The sequence below is a fragment of the Bos indicus x Bos taurus genome, chromosome X, assembly GCF_003369695.1.
Source record: "Bos indicus x Bos taurus breed Angus x Brahman F1 hybrid chromosome X, Bos_hybrid_MaternalHap_v2.0, whole genome shotgun sequence".
Classification (NCBI taxonomy): Eukaryota; Metazoa; Chordata; class Mammalia; order Artiodactyla; family Bovidae; genus Bos; species Bos indicus x Bos taurus.
In genome coordinates, this window is record NC_040105.1 from 90,022,803 (window position 1) to 90,042,597 (window position 19,795).

At 38.5% G+C, this 19,795-nt stretch overlaps 1 protein-coding gene across 1 annotated transcript; it reads right to left on the reverse strand.

Moving 5' to 3' along the window:
* Positions 1–15,565: 15,565 nt before the first annotated feature.
* TCEAL7 (transcription elongation factor A like 7) lies at positions 15,566–15,868 on the reverse strand. The gene has a single exon (XM_027534586.1). It carries the CDS (start codon positions 15,866–15,868, stop codon positions 15,566–15,568), a length of 303 nt encoding a protein of 100 aa, XP_027390387.1.
* Between the last annotated feature and the right edge of the window lie 3,927 nt (positions 15,869–19,795).

Consider the following 19,795-nt stretch of genomic DNA (forward strand, 5'->3'; position numbering starts at 1 on the left):
CTGTTAACATTTTAAGACCTTTTCTTCAGAAAACTTATTTTTCTCTAAAGGTGATTGGTCAGGAGCCACCCTCCAAAAGCATTAGGTAAAGTTGCATTCCTACAGAGCAAAGGTGTGGTGGGCTATAACAAGAAAAAGAATTAACTCAAGGGTCCCAGGTTACAAACATTAAAGCTACTACTTACACCAATTATATTAATCAATACACTGCCAGGGACACAGCAGGTAAGGGATATGGAAACTTAGCAGCAAACATTGGCTCAACAAGTGAAAATCCCTTCACCAATACAATTTCTAATCAATCTTTTAACTACTCAAAAGAATCTGTGTTTAGACAGTTTAGAACATCTCCTGCCTCTCACAGTTGGGAGGCTCTGAACAATCACATGTGGCCGGAAAAACCTATTCAGGCAGGCTAGAGGATTTCCAAAGGAGTTTGTAGGTTAAACACTGTCACACCCAGGAATTATTAACTGGAGCTGTAAGCTAACTCTTTTTTCAGAGAGGTAGTGGGGGACAGCCCCCCGTAAAGTCAGAGGTGTAGGTGAAAGCACAAAGCAGAAAGTAGGCAGACTCTGGTTTTGGGGGTAGATTGCTCGAGAATTTCCAGGGAGACTCCTGAGGCTTGATCCCGCCTTTGCGTATGTCAAGCCTCCTTCCTCATGACCTTTGCCACGGGCGGAGCTCGCTCCCCACAATACATGACTACTGGAAAAATCATAGCTTTGACTAGATGGACCTTTGTTGACAAAGTAATTTATCTGCTTTTTAATATGCTGTCTAGGTTGGTCATAACTTTTCTTCCAAGGAGCAAGCATCTTTTAATTTCATGGCTGCAGTCACCATCTGCAGTGATTTTGGAGCTCCTCAAAATAAAGTCTATCACTGTTTTCATTGTTTCCCCATCTATTTACCATGCAATGATGGGACCAGATGCCATGATCTTAGTTTTCTGAATGTTGCATTTTAAGCCAGCTTTTTCACTCTCCTCTTTCACTTCCATCACGAGGCTCTTTAGTTCTTCTTCGATTTCTGCCATAAGTGTGGTGTCATATGCATATCTGCATAGGTGTGGTGTCATCTACGTATCTGAGGTTATTGATATTTCTCCTGGCAATCTTGATTCCAGCTTGTGCTTCATCCAGTCCAGCGTTTCGCATGATGTACTCTGCATATAAGTTAACTAAGCAGGGTGTCAATATACAGCCTTGACATACTCCTTTCCCAATTTGGAACCAGTCCATTGTTCCATGCCCAGTTCTAACTGTTGCTTCTTACCTCTATACAGAGTTCTCAGGAGGCAGGTCAGATGGTCTGGTATTCCCATCTCTTTAAGAGTTTTCCACAGTTTGTTGTGATCCACACAAAGACTTTGGCATTGTCAATAAAGCAGAAGTAGATGTTTTTCTGGAACTCTCGCTTTTTCTGTGATCCAACGGATGTTGGCAATTTGATCTCTGATTCCTCTGCCTTTTCTAAATCCAGCTTGAACATCTGGAAGTTCACAGTTAGCATACTGACTTGGAGAATTTTGAACATTACTTTGCTAGCATGTGAGATGAGTACAATTGTGTGAGTTTGAGCATTCTTTGGCATTGCCTTTCTTAGGGATTGGAATGAAAACTGACCTTTTCCAGTCCTGTGGTCACTGGTGAGTTTTCCAAATTTGCTGGCATATTGAGTGAAACACTTTCACAGCATCATCTCCACTAGCTTTGTTCATAGTGATGCTTCCTAAGGCCCACTTGACTTTGCATTCCAGGATGTCTGGCTCTAGGTGAGTGATCACACCATTGTGGTTATCTGGGTCATTAAGATCTTTTCTGTATAGTTGTTCTGTGTATTCTTGCCACCTCTTCTTAATATCTTCTGCCTGTGCTAGGTCCATACTATTTCTGTCTTTTATTGTGCCCATCTTTGCATGAAATGTTCCCTTGGTATCTCTAATTTTCTTGAAGAGATCTCTAGTCTTTCCCATTCTATTGTTTTCCTCTATTTCTTCACACTGATCACTGAAGAAGGCTTTCTTATCTCTCCTTGCAATTCTTTGGGACTCTGCATTCAAATGGGTATATCTTTCCTTTTCTCCTTTGCCTTTTGTTTCTCTTCTTTTCACAGCTATTTGTAAGGTCTCTTCAGACAACCATTTTGCCTTTTTGCATTTCTTTTTCTTGGGGATGGTCTTGATCACTGCCTCCTCTACAATGTCACAAACCTCCGCCCATAGTTCTTCAGGCACTCTGTCTATCAGATCTAACCCCTTGAATCTATTCGTCACTTCCACTGTATAACTATAAGGGATTTGATTTAGGTCATACCTAAATGGTCTAGTGGTTTTCCCTACTGTCTTCAATTTAATCCTGAATTTTGCAATAAGAAGCTCATGATCTGAGCCACAGCTCCAGGTCTTGTTTTTGCTGACTGTATAGAGCTTCTTCATTTTTGTCTGCAAAGAATATAATCAATCTGATTTTGGTATTGACCATCTGGTGATGTCCATGTTATCTCTTGTATTGTTGAAAGAGGGTGTTTGTTATGACCGGTGTGTTCTCTTGGCAAAACTCTGTTAGCCTTTGCCTGGCTTCATTTTGTAGTCCAAGACCAAACTTGCCTGTTTCTCCAGGTATCTTTTGACTTCCTACCATTGCATTCCAGTCCCCTGTGATGTAAAGGACATCTTTTTTGGTGTTAGTTCTAGAAAGTCTTGTAAGTCTTCAGAGAACCATTCAACTCCAGCTTCTCCGGCATTAGTGGTTGGGGCTAGACTTGGATTACTGTGATATTGAATGGTTTGCCTTGGAAATGAATAGAGATCATTTTGTCATTTTTGAGATTACACCCAAGTGCTGCATTTTGGACTCTTGTTGACTTTCAAGGCTACTCCATTTCTTCTGAGGACTTCTTGGCTACAGTAGTAGATATAATGGTCATCTGAATTATATTCGCCAATTCCTGTCCATTTTAGTTTACTGATTCCTAAAATGTCAATGTTCACTCTTGACATCTCCTGCTTGACCATGTCCAATTTACCTTGGTTCATGGACCTAACATTCCATGTTCCTATGTAATATTGTTCCTTACAGCATCGGCCTTTCACCACCAGACACATCCACAACTGGGTGTGCTTTCCACTTTGGCCCACCTCTTCATTCTTTCTGTAGCTATTTCTACGTTTTCCCCAGTGGCATATTGGACTCCTACCGACCTGGGGGCTCATCTATCAGTGTCATATCATTTTGCATTTTCATCCTTTTCATACTGTTCATGGGGTTCTCGAGGCAAGAATTCTGAAGTGGTTTGTCATTCCCTTCTCCAGTGGACCACGTTTTGTCAGATCTCTCCACCAGGACCCATGCATCTTCCCCAAATGTCATGTAGTTGGAATCATACAGTTTGTAGCATTTTCAGACTAGCTTTGCTTCACTTAGTAATATGCATTTAAGACTCCTCCATGTCTTCATGGTTTTTAGCTCATTCATTTTTAGTTCTGAATAAGATTCCACTGTCTGTATGTACCACCATTTATTTATCCATTCACCTAGTAAAAATCATCTTGGTTGCTTCCAGGTTTTGACAATTATGAAGAAAACTTCTACAAACATCTGTGTGCAGATTTTTATATGGACGTAAGTTTTCAGCTCGTTTGTGTACATACCAAGGAGCATGATTGCTGGATCATATGATAAGTGGATGTTTACTTTTTAAGAAACTGCCAGTATTCCAAAATGGTTAAACCATTTTTCAGCCCCATCAGCAATGAATGAGAGTTCTTATTGTTTCACATCCTTTACAGCAATTGGTGTTGTCAATGTTGTAGATTTTGATCTTTCTAATAAGTGTACAGTGTATCTTGTTTTAATTTGTATTTAGATGATGACTTAGGATGTGGAGCATCTTTTCATATACTTATTTGTGGCTCTTCCTTGGCGAGGTGTCTGTTAAGGGTTTTGGCCCATTTTTAAATCATGTTTTTGGTTTTCTTATTATTGAATTTTAAGAATTCTTTGTATAGTTTGGATAATGGTCCTTTCTCAGTTGTGTTTTCTGCAAATGTTTTCTCCCAGTCTGTGGCTTGTCTTCTAATTCTCTTGATATTGTTTTTTGCAGAGCTGTTTTTCATTTTAATGAAGTCCATCTTGTCAAGTATTTCATGTATCATGGTTTTGGTGTAATATCTAAAAAGTCATTGCCATGCCCAACATCCAACGTCATCTAGATTTTCTATGTTACCATCTAGTAGTTTGATAATTTTACATTTTACATTTACGTCTGTGATGCATTTTGAGTTAATTTTTATGTAGGGTGTAAGATCTGTGTCTACATTCATTTTTTTGCATATAGATGTCCAGTTGTTACAGCACCACTTTTTGAAGAGATTCTCTTTGCTCCATTGGATTGTCTTTGCTCCTTTCTCAAATGTCAATTGACTATATGTGGGTCTATTTCTGAGCTCTCTATTCTGTTCCATTCATCTAGTCTTCTCTCATTTGAAAATACCACACTATCATGATTACTTTAGATTTATCGTAAGCCTTGCATTTCTGTTGTAGTCATTGAAGCCAGTCTTTCAATTTCATTGTTCTTCAGTATTGTGGTGGCTATTCTGGGTCTTTTACCTCGCCTTATAAACCTTTGACTATTTTGTGATCTCCACGGAATAACTTGCTTGGATGTTGATTGGGATATAACTTTTTAATATGCCTCTAGAACCAGTTTTTTGTTTTTTTTTTATCCAACTCCCCTACCGTTACACACATTTAAGCTACCACCATTTCCCATCTAAATAAATAATGCCAATATCCTTTTACATGCCAAATCAGAAACCTGGGTATTATCCTTTACTTTTATTCCCTCAATCACATCAATAACCAATTCCTGAGAATTCATCCTTCTAATTATCTTTCACCTCTGCCTACTTTTCCCCAAACCTATTACCTGTTATACTGCCATGGTTCAGGTTTAAGATACTCAATTATATTTTTCCTGGAATACTATGGAATGTTACTTGCAGACATTTGTACATTATATATTGTTCCTGTTTAATTGATTTATTTTTTCAAATATGAAATCTTATAAAAACCACTGTTATTTAATATCTTATTTCTACTTTCTCCCATAATCATATGAAACAGGTACTTCTGGAAGAATATTTTTTTAAGAGGATGATGTAGTGGGGCAGAAACCACCACCTTCACCAAGGTAAAAAGGAACTTTGAGTTACTTATTTATATGTAAGCTTTTAGCAGCTCACACAGCCTTGTTACCATGGAATACTGAGAGGAGAGACAATAAGTGCAATCTTTGGGTACACTTGGGGGCCCAAGAGCTTATGTGGGACAACTACTGTAAAAGATGAAAATTATGCATAAATTCATGTATTTAAATTCATTTCAGTTTCAATTCAAATCACAAGGAATCTTTTTGGAATTTGAAAATGTTGCTTTAAAATTTCTCTGAATTATACATCTGTGTCTCTTTTGCTCTCCCGCATACAGGGTTATCGTTACCGTCTTTCTAAATTCCATATATACATGCATTAGTACACTGTATTGGTGTTGTTCTTCTTGGCTTACTTTACTCTGTATAATAGGCTCCAGTTTCATCCACCTCATTAGAACTGATTCAAATGTATTCTTTTTAATGGCTGAGTAATACTCCATTGTGTATATGTACCATAGAGGGGTGGTACGGGGAGGGAGATGGGAGGGGGGTTCAGGAAGGGGAACACATGTACACCTGTGGCGGATTCATGTTGATGTGTGGCAAAACCAATACAGTATGGTAAAGTAAAAAATAATAATAATAATAAAGAAATGATAAATGGTTAAAAAATAAAAAATAAAATTTCTCTTAATTATAAATACACATGCATATACAAATACACAAATTGATTAAAACAAACAGTAAAAGCAAACTCCACTGCCAGATAGATTAAGAATATTTTTTTTAAGTGACTGCCCAAGAATAGAGAAAAAGCTAAGGAATACCATTGGAAGGTTGATACAGACAGAGAAACAACTTGACTTTTAGAATATAATAAAGATAGCCTTTCAAATTCAGCAAAAAAAAGCTGGTAATTTAAAATTGCACATTGCTTTATACCATTTTGACTTTGACACCAGCCAATCTATATGGTCCTCAGTCCCAGACTTCTCAGCCTAAAGAACATAAGTTCACTGCTACCCTCATCCTCAGCAGGGGGTGTCATTAAATGAATACATATATGCATTACATAGTATGGCCATTAAAATATAAATGTGTAGAAGCTGATAAACAAGTCTCATCAGCCAGAAGGACACATGGAATGATAGGTAGATTGGGAAGCTAGAATCCCAGCCTTGATACACTCCAGGGTTTAAAAGTATTACCTAAAACTTTGAACCTCAGTTTTTTATCTGTAAAATTAGAACAATATCTGTAACATAGGTATAAATCTGAGGATCTAAATGTAGAAAACACTAATGCAAAGCACTTTGTTTCTATCACTGAGACAGGTTTAAGAGGACACAACTGACCTGTTGGCAATGATTTTCTGTTAAGTAGGTAAAGCCCTACACGAGCATATTTAGAGAATGATTATGGACTAAAAGGTGAAGGTCAAAAATAGTTTAGAGAAAGTGACAGTCTTCATGAACTGGGGTAGTCTGAAAAGACTAGAGATCAAAAAGGTTTTTAATACAGTCCTGGTGATGTGAAGGGAATAGTCTCATGCATTGCCGACGCCACTGTAAATTGGTACAAACTCTTAGGAGCAAAAGGAAATATTTCTAAACACGAAAATGCATATAATTTTGTATTGAGGTGAAATTCACATAAAATAAAATTATTTTAAGTGTGCAATTCAGTGGCATTTAGTATGCTCACAAAGCTGCACAACTGTCACTTCTATCTAGTTCCAAAACATTTGCATTAGTCCCAAAGGATATCTTGTACCCATTAAACAGTCACTCCCCTTTCTGCCCTGTCCCCAGCCCTAGGAATCACTAATTTGCTTTTTGTCTTTATGTATTTACATATTTTGAGATTTCATACAAATGGCATCATGCAATATGTGACCTTTCATGTTTGGCTTCTTTCACTTGGCATAATGTTTTCAAGGTTCATCCACATTGTAGAATGTATCAGTACTTCATTCATTTTTAGGACTGAATGGTAGTCCATTGCATGGGTGCATCCCATTTTGTTTGTCAGCTCATCATTTGATGGACATCTGGGTTGTTTCCATCTTTAGGCTATTGTGAATAGTGTTGCTATAAAAATTTCTGTACAACTGTTTGAATACCTATTTTAAATTCTGAAAAGGGGTTCATTTCTAGGAGTATAATTATTGGATCATACAGTAATTCTATGTTGAACCCATTGAAGAACTCACTTTTCTACAGGCCCTGTACCATTTTACATTCACATTGCAATCTGTAAAGATTACATTTTTTTTCAGCTGTGCTGGGTCTTCATTGCTGCATGCAGGCTTTTCTCCAGTTGCAGCAAGTGGTGGCTACTCTCTAGTTGCAGTGCACAGGCTTCTCATTACAGTGGCTTCGCTTGTTGTGGAACACAGGCTCTAGGGTGCACGGGCTCAGTAGTTGTGGCGCACAGGCTTAGTTGCTCTGAGGTGTGTGGGATCTTCCAGGATCAAGGATCAAACTCCTGTCTCATATATTGAAGGTGAAGTCTCCACCAGGGAAGCCCAGGATTACAATTTTTCATGTTCTTACCAACTCTTGTTATTTTCAGTTTTATGGATTAGAGCCATCACAGTGGATGTAAGTGGTATCTCATTGTGGTTTTGATTTCTATTTCTCTAATGACTAATAATGTTGAACATATTTTAATGTTCCTTATGACCAATTGTATCCTTTCTGGAGAAAAGTCTATATTAAAGTCCTTTGCAAAAATTTTAAATTGGGCTGTTTGTTTTTTTGTTGTTGAATTGCAGGAATTCTTTATATATTCTAATGTGAAAGTTGCTCATTCATGTCTGACTCTTTAAGACCCCGTGAACTATTCCATGGAATTCTCCAGACCAGAAAACTGGAATGGGTAGCCTTTCCCTTCTCCAGGGGATCTTCCCAACCCATGTATTGAACCCAGGTCTCCTGCATTGCAGGCAGATTCTTTACCAGCTGAGCCATCAGAGAAGCCCATATATTCTAACACTAGACCTTTATCAGATATATTATACAGAAATATTTCTTCCATTCCGTAGGTTGTCTTTTTGCTTTTTTGATAGTGTCCCTTTTTAAAAAAGATTATTTATTAATTTGTTTGTTTTGTTTTGTTTTGGCCACGCCACATGGCATGGCATGTGGGATCTTAGTTCCCTGGCCAGGGATCAAACATGAGCCCCTGTAGTGGAAGCACAGAGTCTTAACCACTGGACCTCCAGGGAAGTCTCTGATAGTATCCTTTGATGGACAAATGTTTTTAATTTTGATGAAGTCCAATTCATCTTTTTTTTTTTCTTTTGGCTAATGAATTGCTTCTGTTTTGTTTCGAAAGTTTTATGGTTTTAGCTTCTTCATTTAGATCTTTAATCCATTTTTTGTTTTTGGATATAATGTGAATTGAAATCTAACTTCACTCTTCTACATGCGGATATCCAGTTGTCTCATTACCACTTATGGAACAGCTTATACTTTCTCCAATTGAATGGACTTGTCACTCTTGTCAAAAATTAATTGGCCATTAAAAAAATTTCTGGATTCTAAATTCTATTCCATTTATCTATATATCTATCCTTATGTCAGTAGTACACTCTTTTGATTACTATAAATTTATAGGATTTTGAAATAAGAAAATGTGAGTCTTTTTTTACTTTGTTTTCCCTTCAAGATTTTTTTTAACCTATTTGGGATTTCAAAAATTTCATAAGAATTTTTGTTAGCTTATCCATTTCAGGAAAATGGATTGTTCTTTTTTGAAAGGAATCACATTGAATCTGTAGACTGCTTTGGGAATTATTGCCACTCTAAGAATATAGATCTTCTAATTCATGAGCATGGGGTATCTTTCCATTTATTTAGGTCTTATTTCATTACTTTCAATAGTTTTGTAATTTTCAGTGTATGAATATTGAACTTCCTTGGATAACTTTATTCCTAAGTATTCTGCTCTTTATCATGCTTTTGTGCATAGAATAGTTTTCTTAATTTCATTTTTGGATTCCTCATTGCTAGTATACAAAAATACAACAGAATTTGGATGGCTATCTTGTGTCTTGCAGTTTGCCAAGTTAGTTCATCTATTAGCTCTAGTAGCCTTCTTGCATGGAGAAGGCGATGGCACCCCACTCCAGTACTCTTGCCTGGAAAATCCCATGGACGGAGGAGCCTGGTGGGCTGCAGTCCATGGGGTAGCCAAGAGTCAGACATGACTGAGCAACTTCCCTTTCACTTTTCACTTTCATGCATTGGAGAAGGAAATGGCAATCCACTCCAGTGTTCTTGCCTGGAGAATCCCAGGGACGGGGGAGCCTGGTGGGCTGCCGTCTATGGGGTCACACAGAGTCAGATACGACTGAAGTGACTTAGCAGCAGCAGCAGCAGCCTTCTTGCATACTCTTTGGGATTTATTATATATGATGTGCTTAGTTGCTCAGTTGTGTCCAACTCTTTGTGACCCCATGGACTGTACAGCCCACCAGGTTCCTCTGTCCATGGGGATTCTCCAGGCAAGAATTCTGGAGTGGATTGCCATGCCCCCCTCCAGGGGATTTTCCCAACCCAAGGATTGAACCCAGATCTCCTGCATTGCAGGCGGATTCTTTACCATCTGAGCCACCAGAGAAGCCCATATAGTGTCACATCATCTGCAAATAAAGATACTTTTTTTCCAATTTGGATTTGATTAATGTCTTTTTCTTGCTTAATTTCCCTGGCTAGAACATTCAGTAAAATATTGATGAAAGCAGGTAACCTTGTCTTATTTCTGATATTACATGGAAAGATTTCAATCCTTCACTGTTGAGTATAATTTAGTTTTGAGTTTCTTATAAATTCCTTTATCATGTAAGACAACCCTCTTATATTCTTAGTTTGTTGAGTGTTTGTATTATAAAACAATGTTGGAATTTGTAAAATACTTTCTTTTGTATTGAGACAATGTGTTTACCTTTCTTATATTAATGTAACATATAATGTACATATTAATACATGTATATAATGTAATCTATATGACATTACTTGATTTTCATGTATTGAATCACTCTTTAATTTCGTGGACAAATCCTATTTCATCATGATGTAAAATCCTTTCAATATGCTGCTAGTTTAGTTTGGTAGCATTTTGTTGAGAATTTTTACATCAGTATTCAACAGGACTTTCAAGATGATTATGTGTTTCTGGCGTACACTGGTAAATAAACAAACAAGTAAAATTATGTACATGCTATATGACCTAACACTTCCACTGCTTTGTATTACTGTAGAGATATACGTACACGCATGCTCAAAAATGCATAGATGGATTTTTACTGTGAAATTGTTTGTAAGAGTCAAAATATTGGAAATAACCCAGGTCATCAGGAGGGAAAGATCAAATAAACTATGCTCTAACAAAACTACATAGTCATTAAAAAGGATGAGATTCTTTTTTGAAGCATCTCTAGGAATATTTTTAAGTAAAAACAGTAGGGCAGTAAATGTAATTTTATAACATTAAGCTAAAATGTATACTGAAATATATGAATTTCTAGATGGATAGCTGTCAAACTGATAAGTGTTTGTGGAGAAGGGATTGAAACTGGGTTAAGGTGTATTTAAAGCAGTATATTAAGATTAACGAGGCTATCTCACTGACTTTGTCAAGATGTTAAGATGTGGCTGCTGAGTCATGTTGACTCTGTGACAGCATGGACTATTGCTCACCAGCCTCCTCTGCCCATGGGATTAGGCAAGAATACTGGAGTGAGTTGCCATTTCCTCCTCCAGGGGATCTTCCTGACTCACTGACTTTAAAATGGTTTATTATTCCTTCCTGTCAGTTCATGAGAGTTATTGGCTCTCCAGCTTGGCTCTCCTCCACTGATTGTTTGGGTATCTAGCCTGCATTCATCTCACAGTTTTATGTGATCCAGATGGCACACATGGTTTCCAAGGTTACTGAAAGGAGTGTGGAGAGATCACCCTGCATTGTTTATAAGCCTTAGATGTGTCTTATATTACATTCGATGGCCCCAACATATGTGCAAGGAAAGCTGGAAAAAGTAAAAGAACACGAATTTTTTTTTTTTCTTTTTGGCCTTGCTACTCACCTTGCTGGATCTTAGTTCCCCCACCAGGGACTGAACCCCAATTCCTCACAGGAAAAGTGCAGAGTCCTAACCACTGGATCACCAGAGAATTCCCAGAACATGTACTTTCTGATCAAGCAGTTTTACTTTCCAGAATCTATTCTACAGAAATAAAAGCACCAGTAGTTTGAATATATATACAAGCATGCTCATGGCAGGTAGCAATTCTTTTAGTGGGCAAAATATAGAAATAGCTTGAATGCTAATCAATAGGGGAATAGTTTGAATAGCGTAAATTATATTTATACTATAGAAAATAGATTCATTGCATTTGTATTCACTGACCTTTGGAACATCCTATAAGACTTCCAAGCTGAAATGAAGGGACACAAGGTAAATGCATAACTCAAAGTCATATGAAGACTTAAACAACAATGGTAGAGACAGCTACCTAGCTAAATACAAAAGCAAATAGTTTTGCATATTTGGTTTATAACGTCTCTTTTTCTTCTATATGACTTAAAAGACAAATGCACAAAACAATAACTGTAAAGTTAATGTTCATACATAACCATAGACTCAGTTTCAGGTGAGCTGTACAGGAGTCTTCTTATAATCAGAGAGCCTACTAGTTTATAATTCATAATTAAGAGCTCCTGAAAGTCATAATGTAACATAATATTTAGCTAAAATACAAAACAGAAATATATAAATTTTTAGATAGATATCCACAAAGCTGATAAATGTTTAATTGTGGGAAGGAAATTGGAATTGAATGTGTGGTTAAAGGAAATTATATTAAGGTGAACTAGGTAATTCATTACTTGTGACAATAGCAACATAAAGATATATAATGTCTTTACTCAGCAATATTCACCATAAGAATCTCATTCTTGGCTGATTCATGTCAATGTATGGCAAAAACCACTACAATATTTTAAAGTAATTAGCCTCCAATTAAAATTAAAAAAAAAAATCTCATTTTTTTAACTACCATGTACTTTTCTTAGTATATAGCTAGACCACAGTTGATTTGACCTTTTCCTTTTGATGAGTTAGCTATTTCTAATATATTGGCTTTTACAATGTCACAATAAACATCCATCTAAGCATTCTGTGTATATATCATATATCTCAGATATATATCTCTATTATAAAACAAAGCAATGGAATTTTATGTAATATGATATGTACATATTTTTACAGATTTGTTTATTTTTTCCTTTCCATTTGCAAAAGCTATTGGGGCATTAGAGATATTTTCCTGTTATCTGTCATGCTATTGCAAATATTTTTCTTCCAGGCTATTTCTTGTTTTTAGATATTTATATTTTTTTCCTTGACAACCTCTGGATTTTCTTTTATGCTTAAGAAGATAATCACAACCCAAGACTATATAAATTTTTCTTAATTTTCATTTCAGTATTTTATTTGTATTTTTCACATTTTCATCTTTAATCTACCTGGGATGTATTTTTGTGTATGTGGCTAGTAGGAATCTATGTTCATTTCCTTTTGATTCGATAGTCCATGTAGTTGATTCTTAGGTTAAAAAAGCTCCCTGAAAATGTATGACATCTTTAAATAAAAATACTTATAGCTAAAAATTTGCTCACTGCTCTGATTCTTTCTTTCTTTTTTTGATTATTTCTTTAGGACAAAGTCTAAGCAGTAGAATTTGTGAGACATGGAGCATGCGAAGTATAGAGCTTTTGATACTTACTGTGAATGGAAGCAAAAAAAAAATGGATATAGCAATTTACTTTCTCAATGAGTATGAAAATGCCTACATATTCAATAAAGCTGAGTATTGTAAATAAACACTTGTCTATTTAATAGAGATAGCAACTTGTTTTTATTTTATTCATTTTCCATTTTTCTTCTTGCCTTCTACTAAGGGTGAACAATGCTTATTCTCCACATAGATTTACTTGGTGTGTACCCTCAATTTTCCAGCTATGGTAACAACCATTTTGACTTTCAAGAGCCCTTAATTATGAAGGATAAATGATTAGGCTCTTTGGTTATAAGGAAACTGCTTCTGCACTGCTCAGTTGAAACAGGTTCTATAGTGAGAGTTTTTGAAGCAGTTTTGGAGAACATAATTTCATGGGAACTCCCAAAATGAAGATTCCAAGGCCATATGTACAGAGATTCTGATTTTGTACAAGGATGTGTGTGTGTGTGTATGGGGAGATATTTGTAAAAAAATGTGTGTTTGTAACAAGTACTCTACATGATTATAATGTCAGGAGTTGATTTTTTGAGAGACATCAATTATACAATGTTATAATAGTTTTGTAGGTTGAATTTGGGGAATAACCGCTTTCCTGTTGCATTCCTTTCGAAAATAAACGTTACAGTTTCTAAAGAAATATATTATTCCCAACTTTAAGCTATCAGAGGTAGAACTAGGCCAGTTCAGTTCAGTTGCTCAGTCATGTCTGACTCTTCGAGACCCCATGAATTGCAGCACGCCAGGCCTCCCTGTCCATCACCAACTCCTGGAGTTCACTCAAACTCATGTCCATTGAGTCAGTGATGCCATCCAGACATCTCATCCTCTGTCATCCCCTTCTCCTCCTGCTCCCAATCTCTCCCAGCATCAGGGTCTTTTCCAATGAGTCAACTTTTCACATGAGGTGGCCAAAGTACTAGAGTTTCAGCCTCAGCATCAGTCCTTCCAAAGAACACCCAGGACTGATCTCCTTCAGAATGGACTGGTTGGATCTCCTTGCAGTCCAAGGGACTCTCAAGAGTCTTCTCCAACACCACAGTTCAAAAGCATCAATTCTTTGGCACTCAGCTTTCTTCACAGTCCAACTCTCACATACATACATGACCATTGGAAAAACCATAAACTTGACTAGACAGACCTTTGTTGGCAAAGTAATATCTCTACTTTTTAATATGCTATTGAGGTTGGTCATAACTTTCCTTACAAGCAATAAGTGTCTTTTAAATTCATGGCTGCAATCTATTTCTGCTTTATTGACTATGCCAAAGCCTTTGACTGTGTGGATCACAATAAACTGTGGAAAATTCTGAAAGAGATGGGAATACCAGACCACCTGACCTGCCTCTTGAGAAACCTGTATGCAGGTCAGGAAGCAACAGTTAGAACTGGACATGGAACAACAGACTGGTTCCAAATAGGAAAAGGAGTACGTCAAGGCTGTATATTGTCACCCTGCTTATTTAACTTCTATGCAGAGTACATCATGAGAAATGCTGGACTGGAAGAAACACAAGCTGGAATCAAGATTGCCGGGAGAAATATCAATAACCTCAGATATGCAGATGACACCACCCTTATGGCAGAAAGTGAAGAGGAACTCAAAAGCCTCTTGATGGAAGTGAAAGAGGAGAGTGAAAAAGTTGGCTTAAAGCTCAACATTCAGAAAACTAAGATCATGGCATCTGGTCCCATCACTTAATGGCAAATAGATGGGGAAACAGGGGAAACAGTGTCAGACTTTATTTTTTGGGCTCCAAAAAACTAGGCCAGGAACACTATAATTCTAATTAAGTAAACATTTATTAAGTACCCACTATGCATAAGTCACAGCAGTAATCAATAGAAATATAATGAAATATAATAGCCTTTACTTGAAAATGCAAAATGCTAAGTCCAGTTAAGAAATAATGCTTAAGTATACATACATATATACTGTGTGCACATGTGCTAAGTCACTTCAGTCATGTACGGACTCTTTGTTCACCAGGCTCCTCTGTCCATGGGATTCTCCAGGCAAGAATCCTGGAGTGGGTTGCCATTTCCTACTCCAAGGTCTGTTATTAGGAGTTTGTTGTTTCATTGCCCTTCAAAGGTGATTGACAATTTCTTTTATCGTGTTTGTTTATTTTAGTTTTTTGTGACACAAGTAATCCACACATACACACACACACATATATATAATTCATTTTGGAAAATGAGAAGATGCAGATAGGTAAAAAAATAAAATAAAATACAGATAACACAGTGATTCACTGTTAACCTTTTGTTATATAATAATTCAGACGTTTTTGGTATTATGACATATATAAATGTACATATAAGATATATGTAGGTATATCTATATATATCATTTTTTCAACATATTATTTTCACTTTACAATATACAATGAGCATCTTCACATGCAAGCAAATGAAACAACTCTATTAAATGAGTGAGATCAGGTCAAAAGATGAAATGATGGTAACAAGAGTCACATGTAAAACATTGAAGGATTGGAATAAAATAGTAGCAAATATTTCACAAGAAAACGCAGACAAAAGGAACCAATGCTGCAATATTAATAACAGAAAATAGTCGAATTCTGGGGAGAAGTGCATTAAATGGGATATGGATGGTCCCGAAAATGCTTACGGTTAGAAAGCAGAGCCCTAAATTTCTTTCTCAGACCCCTTATCTCTTCCAAACACCTTTCCATCCCATCTCCCTCTCTTGTCATTCCTTCATCCTTAAAATGCCTAAAGTCTATGTCCTCTTTAAATTCCTCTAGAGACTGAAGCAGCCTTTGCCTAAAATTCCCTTCTGTTTGCTGGCGTTGGAACTCTCCATAGGAGCGCTCTTCCTGTCTCTTTGGCACGTTGCACTTGGGTGTTCCTTCATTTTCTTTGCAGGATTTTTGCATGATGTAGTGATTTCCTGCTTAGGTCCAGGGAGAAAATGTAAGTAAGATTGCTTCACTTCTTTTGATTCAACCTTGTCAGTTTCTCTTTGAAGCTGGTTACTCGCCTGATTCCTTACCCCTACCACACTGGTCCAACCCTCCTGAAATTCGAGATGCCGCCCGTTCCTCTCCCACCCCTTCTCCACCTCCTTTCTCCTCCTTCAGCAACCCACCATTTCTCCAGCAGACAAGGTTAAATGGCCTCTCTGATGGGCGGGAGAAGGGGAGCGGACAGGGAGGTGAGCTATGAGGCCACAAATTTAACCCAGCTCTCGACCTTTCCAACACCCTCCCTGAGAGACTGCTGAGTGCCTGCCTCACACTGACCAGAGACGGTTTGGGATAGTTTCCTTCTCTTTTTCTTGCCTCGAGAAATCTGTGAACACAGACCCTCAGACCCGCTGGCAGAAAGGAAGGAGGGGGGAGGAGGGAGTTCTATATTATCTTGAATCCAGGATCCTCACCACTGTTGTTACCCCAAATTTCCTACCTCCTGTTTCCCTTCCTGGTCCTATCCTTTCCTACTGGATCTCTGTGCCGCCCCCACCTCACATCCCTCACCCTCGGGCCTAGTCCTATGAGGACCACTGTCCCCTCACTCCCCACTTCACTGGATCCCTTGACCAGCAGTCAATGAGATGAACTATTTTCAAATTCTCTAAATTTATCTGTCTCCACCTCAGGATTCCAGCCTTTCTCCACACACCAGCCCACACCTCATTTCCTTCAATGGAGTTGGGGAAAGAAAAGAAGAAAAAAGGGAAATCTTACCAGTGTGAGGGAAGCTGATTATTTCTAAACTACCACTAAATTTCTGGGTGTCTCTCAAGAGACTTCCACCTACTCCAGCCCCACCCTCCTTCAGAAATACAATTATCTTCATGGGGGTTGGGGAAAGCAGTCCTAGACCTTCTCCAGTAGTAGATTCAGCCACTACCACCCCAAGAGTTCCAGTGGTTCCCTCACACCAACCTGCTGGGATTTAGATTTTATGTCCTCTTTCTCTTGGTCACAAGCAGGAACACCTGCAGGGCAGTAAGGAGCTGGTAGCCAGAGGAGAAAGAATCCCAGAAATACAGGGACTTCACGCCAGCTCCTGATCACGTGAGGATTATGTCATCCTCCAACTCTGGTCCCCACTTTCCTCTCCCACCAGCTGTGCTGGAGAAGTGGAGCAGCTTACCAACCTCCCCCCACCCCCACCAGGCCCTGTCATTCATTTTTGTCACTGCTAATTCCAGAGGTCAAAAGGGGCCCCTTCTCCCTGTAGTTGGAATTTGCCTCTCTCTGATTACCATAGTCATATTAACAATTGTTACTTTTTAAATGGTTGTGTTGGAGAGAGAAGACGATTCATTCTCTTCTAAACTACAAGAACAGAAAGGTAGCAGTCTTCCTTTCACCCGCCCTCTCCTCAGTCACTAACAGCCATCATTTTCCTTGCACTTCAATTATTGCAACCAAATTGGAGGGGATGGGGTAAATTAAGGAAGGAAGTAATGATTGGGATCGTGGTTTGTACTTTTGTTCTGATAATTTCCTATTCTTCCCCCCATAAACATATATTCCTTTAATAATCAGAAATACAGTAACAATACATGCATTTATAAAAAAGATTCACGATAAGAGGATAAAAAGATCCAGCCATCTGTTTCTGTTGCTGAGTCATAAGAAATGTAGACTCTCCAACCAGATACATTTTTGGAAGTTTAAAATGTACAGAACAACTAGAGGCTACACTTTTGAGGCACTCCTGAGTATGTGGAGGCCTTTTCATTAGGCGAGCTCCTGATTCCATAATGCTACACACCTTGTCCTTAGATTTTCAGATCTCAAAAGTCAGTCATAAAATTTTACTACTTTGATCTCAGTATCATGCCTTTTCTCTCCCAGTTTGTACCATGCCCTTTTATCTCCCTTAATACTGTGTTTAAAAGATCCCACCTTTCCTCGGCACTCTTATTTAGAATCCAATAGATTTTCATTTCTCCCATACATCTCTATCTTATTTATGTTTCTTTAGACCTTACTCTGGAGAAAGAAATGGCAACCCACTCCAGTATTCTTGCCTGGAAAATCCCATGGACAGAAGAGCCTGACGGGCTATAGTCCATGGGACACAAAACAGTCAGACACGACTTAATGACTAAACAACAACAACAAAGACCTTACTCCGTCACATTGGGGAATTAGAAGCACTAACAGAAATTGGCCCCATTTAGTCAATTATCACACAAAAGCTTTTGTTGCTAAGACTTTTGGTAGTAATCAGTGAATCTGTTGTTGATTGGTTAGCTTGAAATATATGCAACAGAAAGAGAGATGTGTTCTTTTTTTTAATGTTTATTTACTTATTTATTTATTTTTGGCTATGCTGTGCAGCTTGTGGGATTTTAGTTCCCTGACCAGGGATTGAACCTGGGTCCTCCCAGGCAGTGAGAGCATGGAGTCCTAACCACTGGAACACCAGGGAATTCTCAGCAATGTGTTCTTAATATTTGTTTTTAGGAAAACAGTGGCTCATCATAAATGCAAAGTTGCCACCAACCACTTTTAGGTAAGTAGTTCCAAAAACTATTTAAGAGGAGAAATAAAAGAGATATTAAAAAGAGTGGGGCATTGTAGTTGTGATAGAGGCAAAAGATCTGTTGGTGGGGTGGAGAAGTCCTGAAGCCTCTATAAACAGCTTTTTAATGCAGATCATTGCATTTGTAGGGTTCTTTCTTCCAGTTTGAAAGCAGTCACTCTTTATTAACTGAATAGAGTACAGAAATGAAAGTAAATACCATAGTTCAGGGCTTCCCAGGTGTCGCTAGTGGTAAAGAACCCACCTGCTAATGCAGGTGATGTAAGAAGCGCAGGTTTGATCCCTGGGTCAGGAAGATTCCCTGGAGGAGGGCATGAAAACCCACTCCAGTATTCTTGCCTGGAGAATCCCATGGACAGAGGAGCCTGGCAGGCTGTGATCCATAGAGTCGCATAGAGTCAGACACAACTGAAGTGACTTAGCACACACGGCACCATAGTTCATCCTTCTAATAAACCTGTTTTTCTGGTATTCTCTATCATTAGCATCTCTACCTTCTATAAAATGCATGTGTGCCAAGTCACTTCAGTAGTGTCTGACTCTTTGCAACCCAATGGCCTGTAGCCTCACCAGGCTCCTCTGTCCATGGGATTCTCCAGGCAAGAATACTGGAGTGGGTTTCCATTTCTGTCTCCAGGAGATCTTCCTGACTTAAGGGTCAAACCCACGTCTCTTATGTCCCCTGCATTGGCTGCTGCTGTTGTCACTTCAGTCGTGTCCGACTCTGTGTGACCCCATAGACGGCAGCCCACCAGGCTCCCCCATCCCTGGGATTCTCCAGGCAAGAACACTGGAGTGGATTGCCATTTCCTTCTCCAATGCATGAAAGTGAAAAGTGAAAGTGAAGTCGCTCAGTCGTGTCCGACCCTCAGCGACCCCATGGACTGCAGCCTACCAGGCTCCTCCGTCCATGGGATTTTCCAGGCAATAGTACTGGAGTGGGGTGCCATTGCCTTGGGTTCTTTACCAGTAGTGCCACCTGGGAAGCCCACAGTAAATAGTGAAGATAGAATTTTAACTAAGGTATTCAGACTCCAGGCTTCCCAGGTGGAGCTAGTGGTTGAGAACTTGCCTGCCAATGCAAGATGCATAAGAGACATGGGTTCAATCCCTGGGTCAGGAAGATCCTCTGGAGAAGGGCACAGCAGCCCCCTCCAGTATTCTTGCTTGGAGAATCCCATGGACAGAGGAGCTGGCAGGCTATGGTCCATAGGATCACAAAGAGTCGGACATGCCTGAAGCAAAGTCCAATTGAATGCATGCACATTCAAACTCCAGGGGTGGCACATGATGAAAGTCAA

Bases quoted from the DNA above. Each gene is read 5' to 3' on its own strand.
- TCEAL7 (XM_027534586.1), bottom strand. From the start codon at position 15,868: ATGCAAAAATCCTGCAAAGAAAATGAAGGAACACCCAAGTGCAACGTG.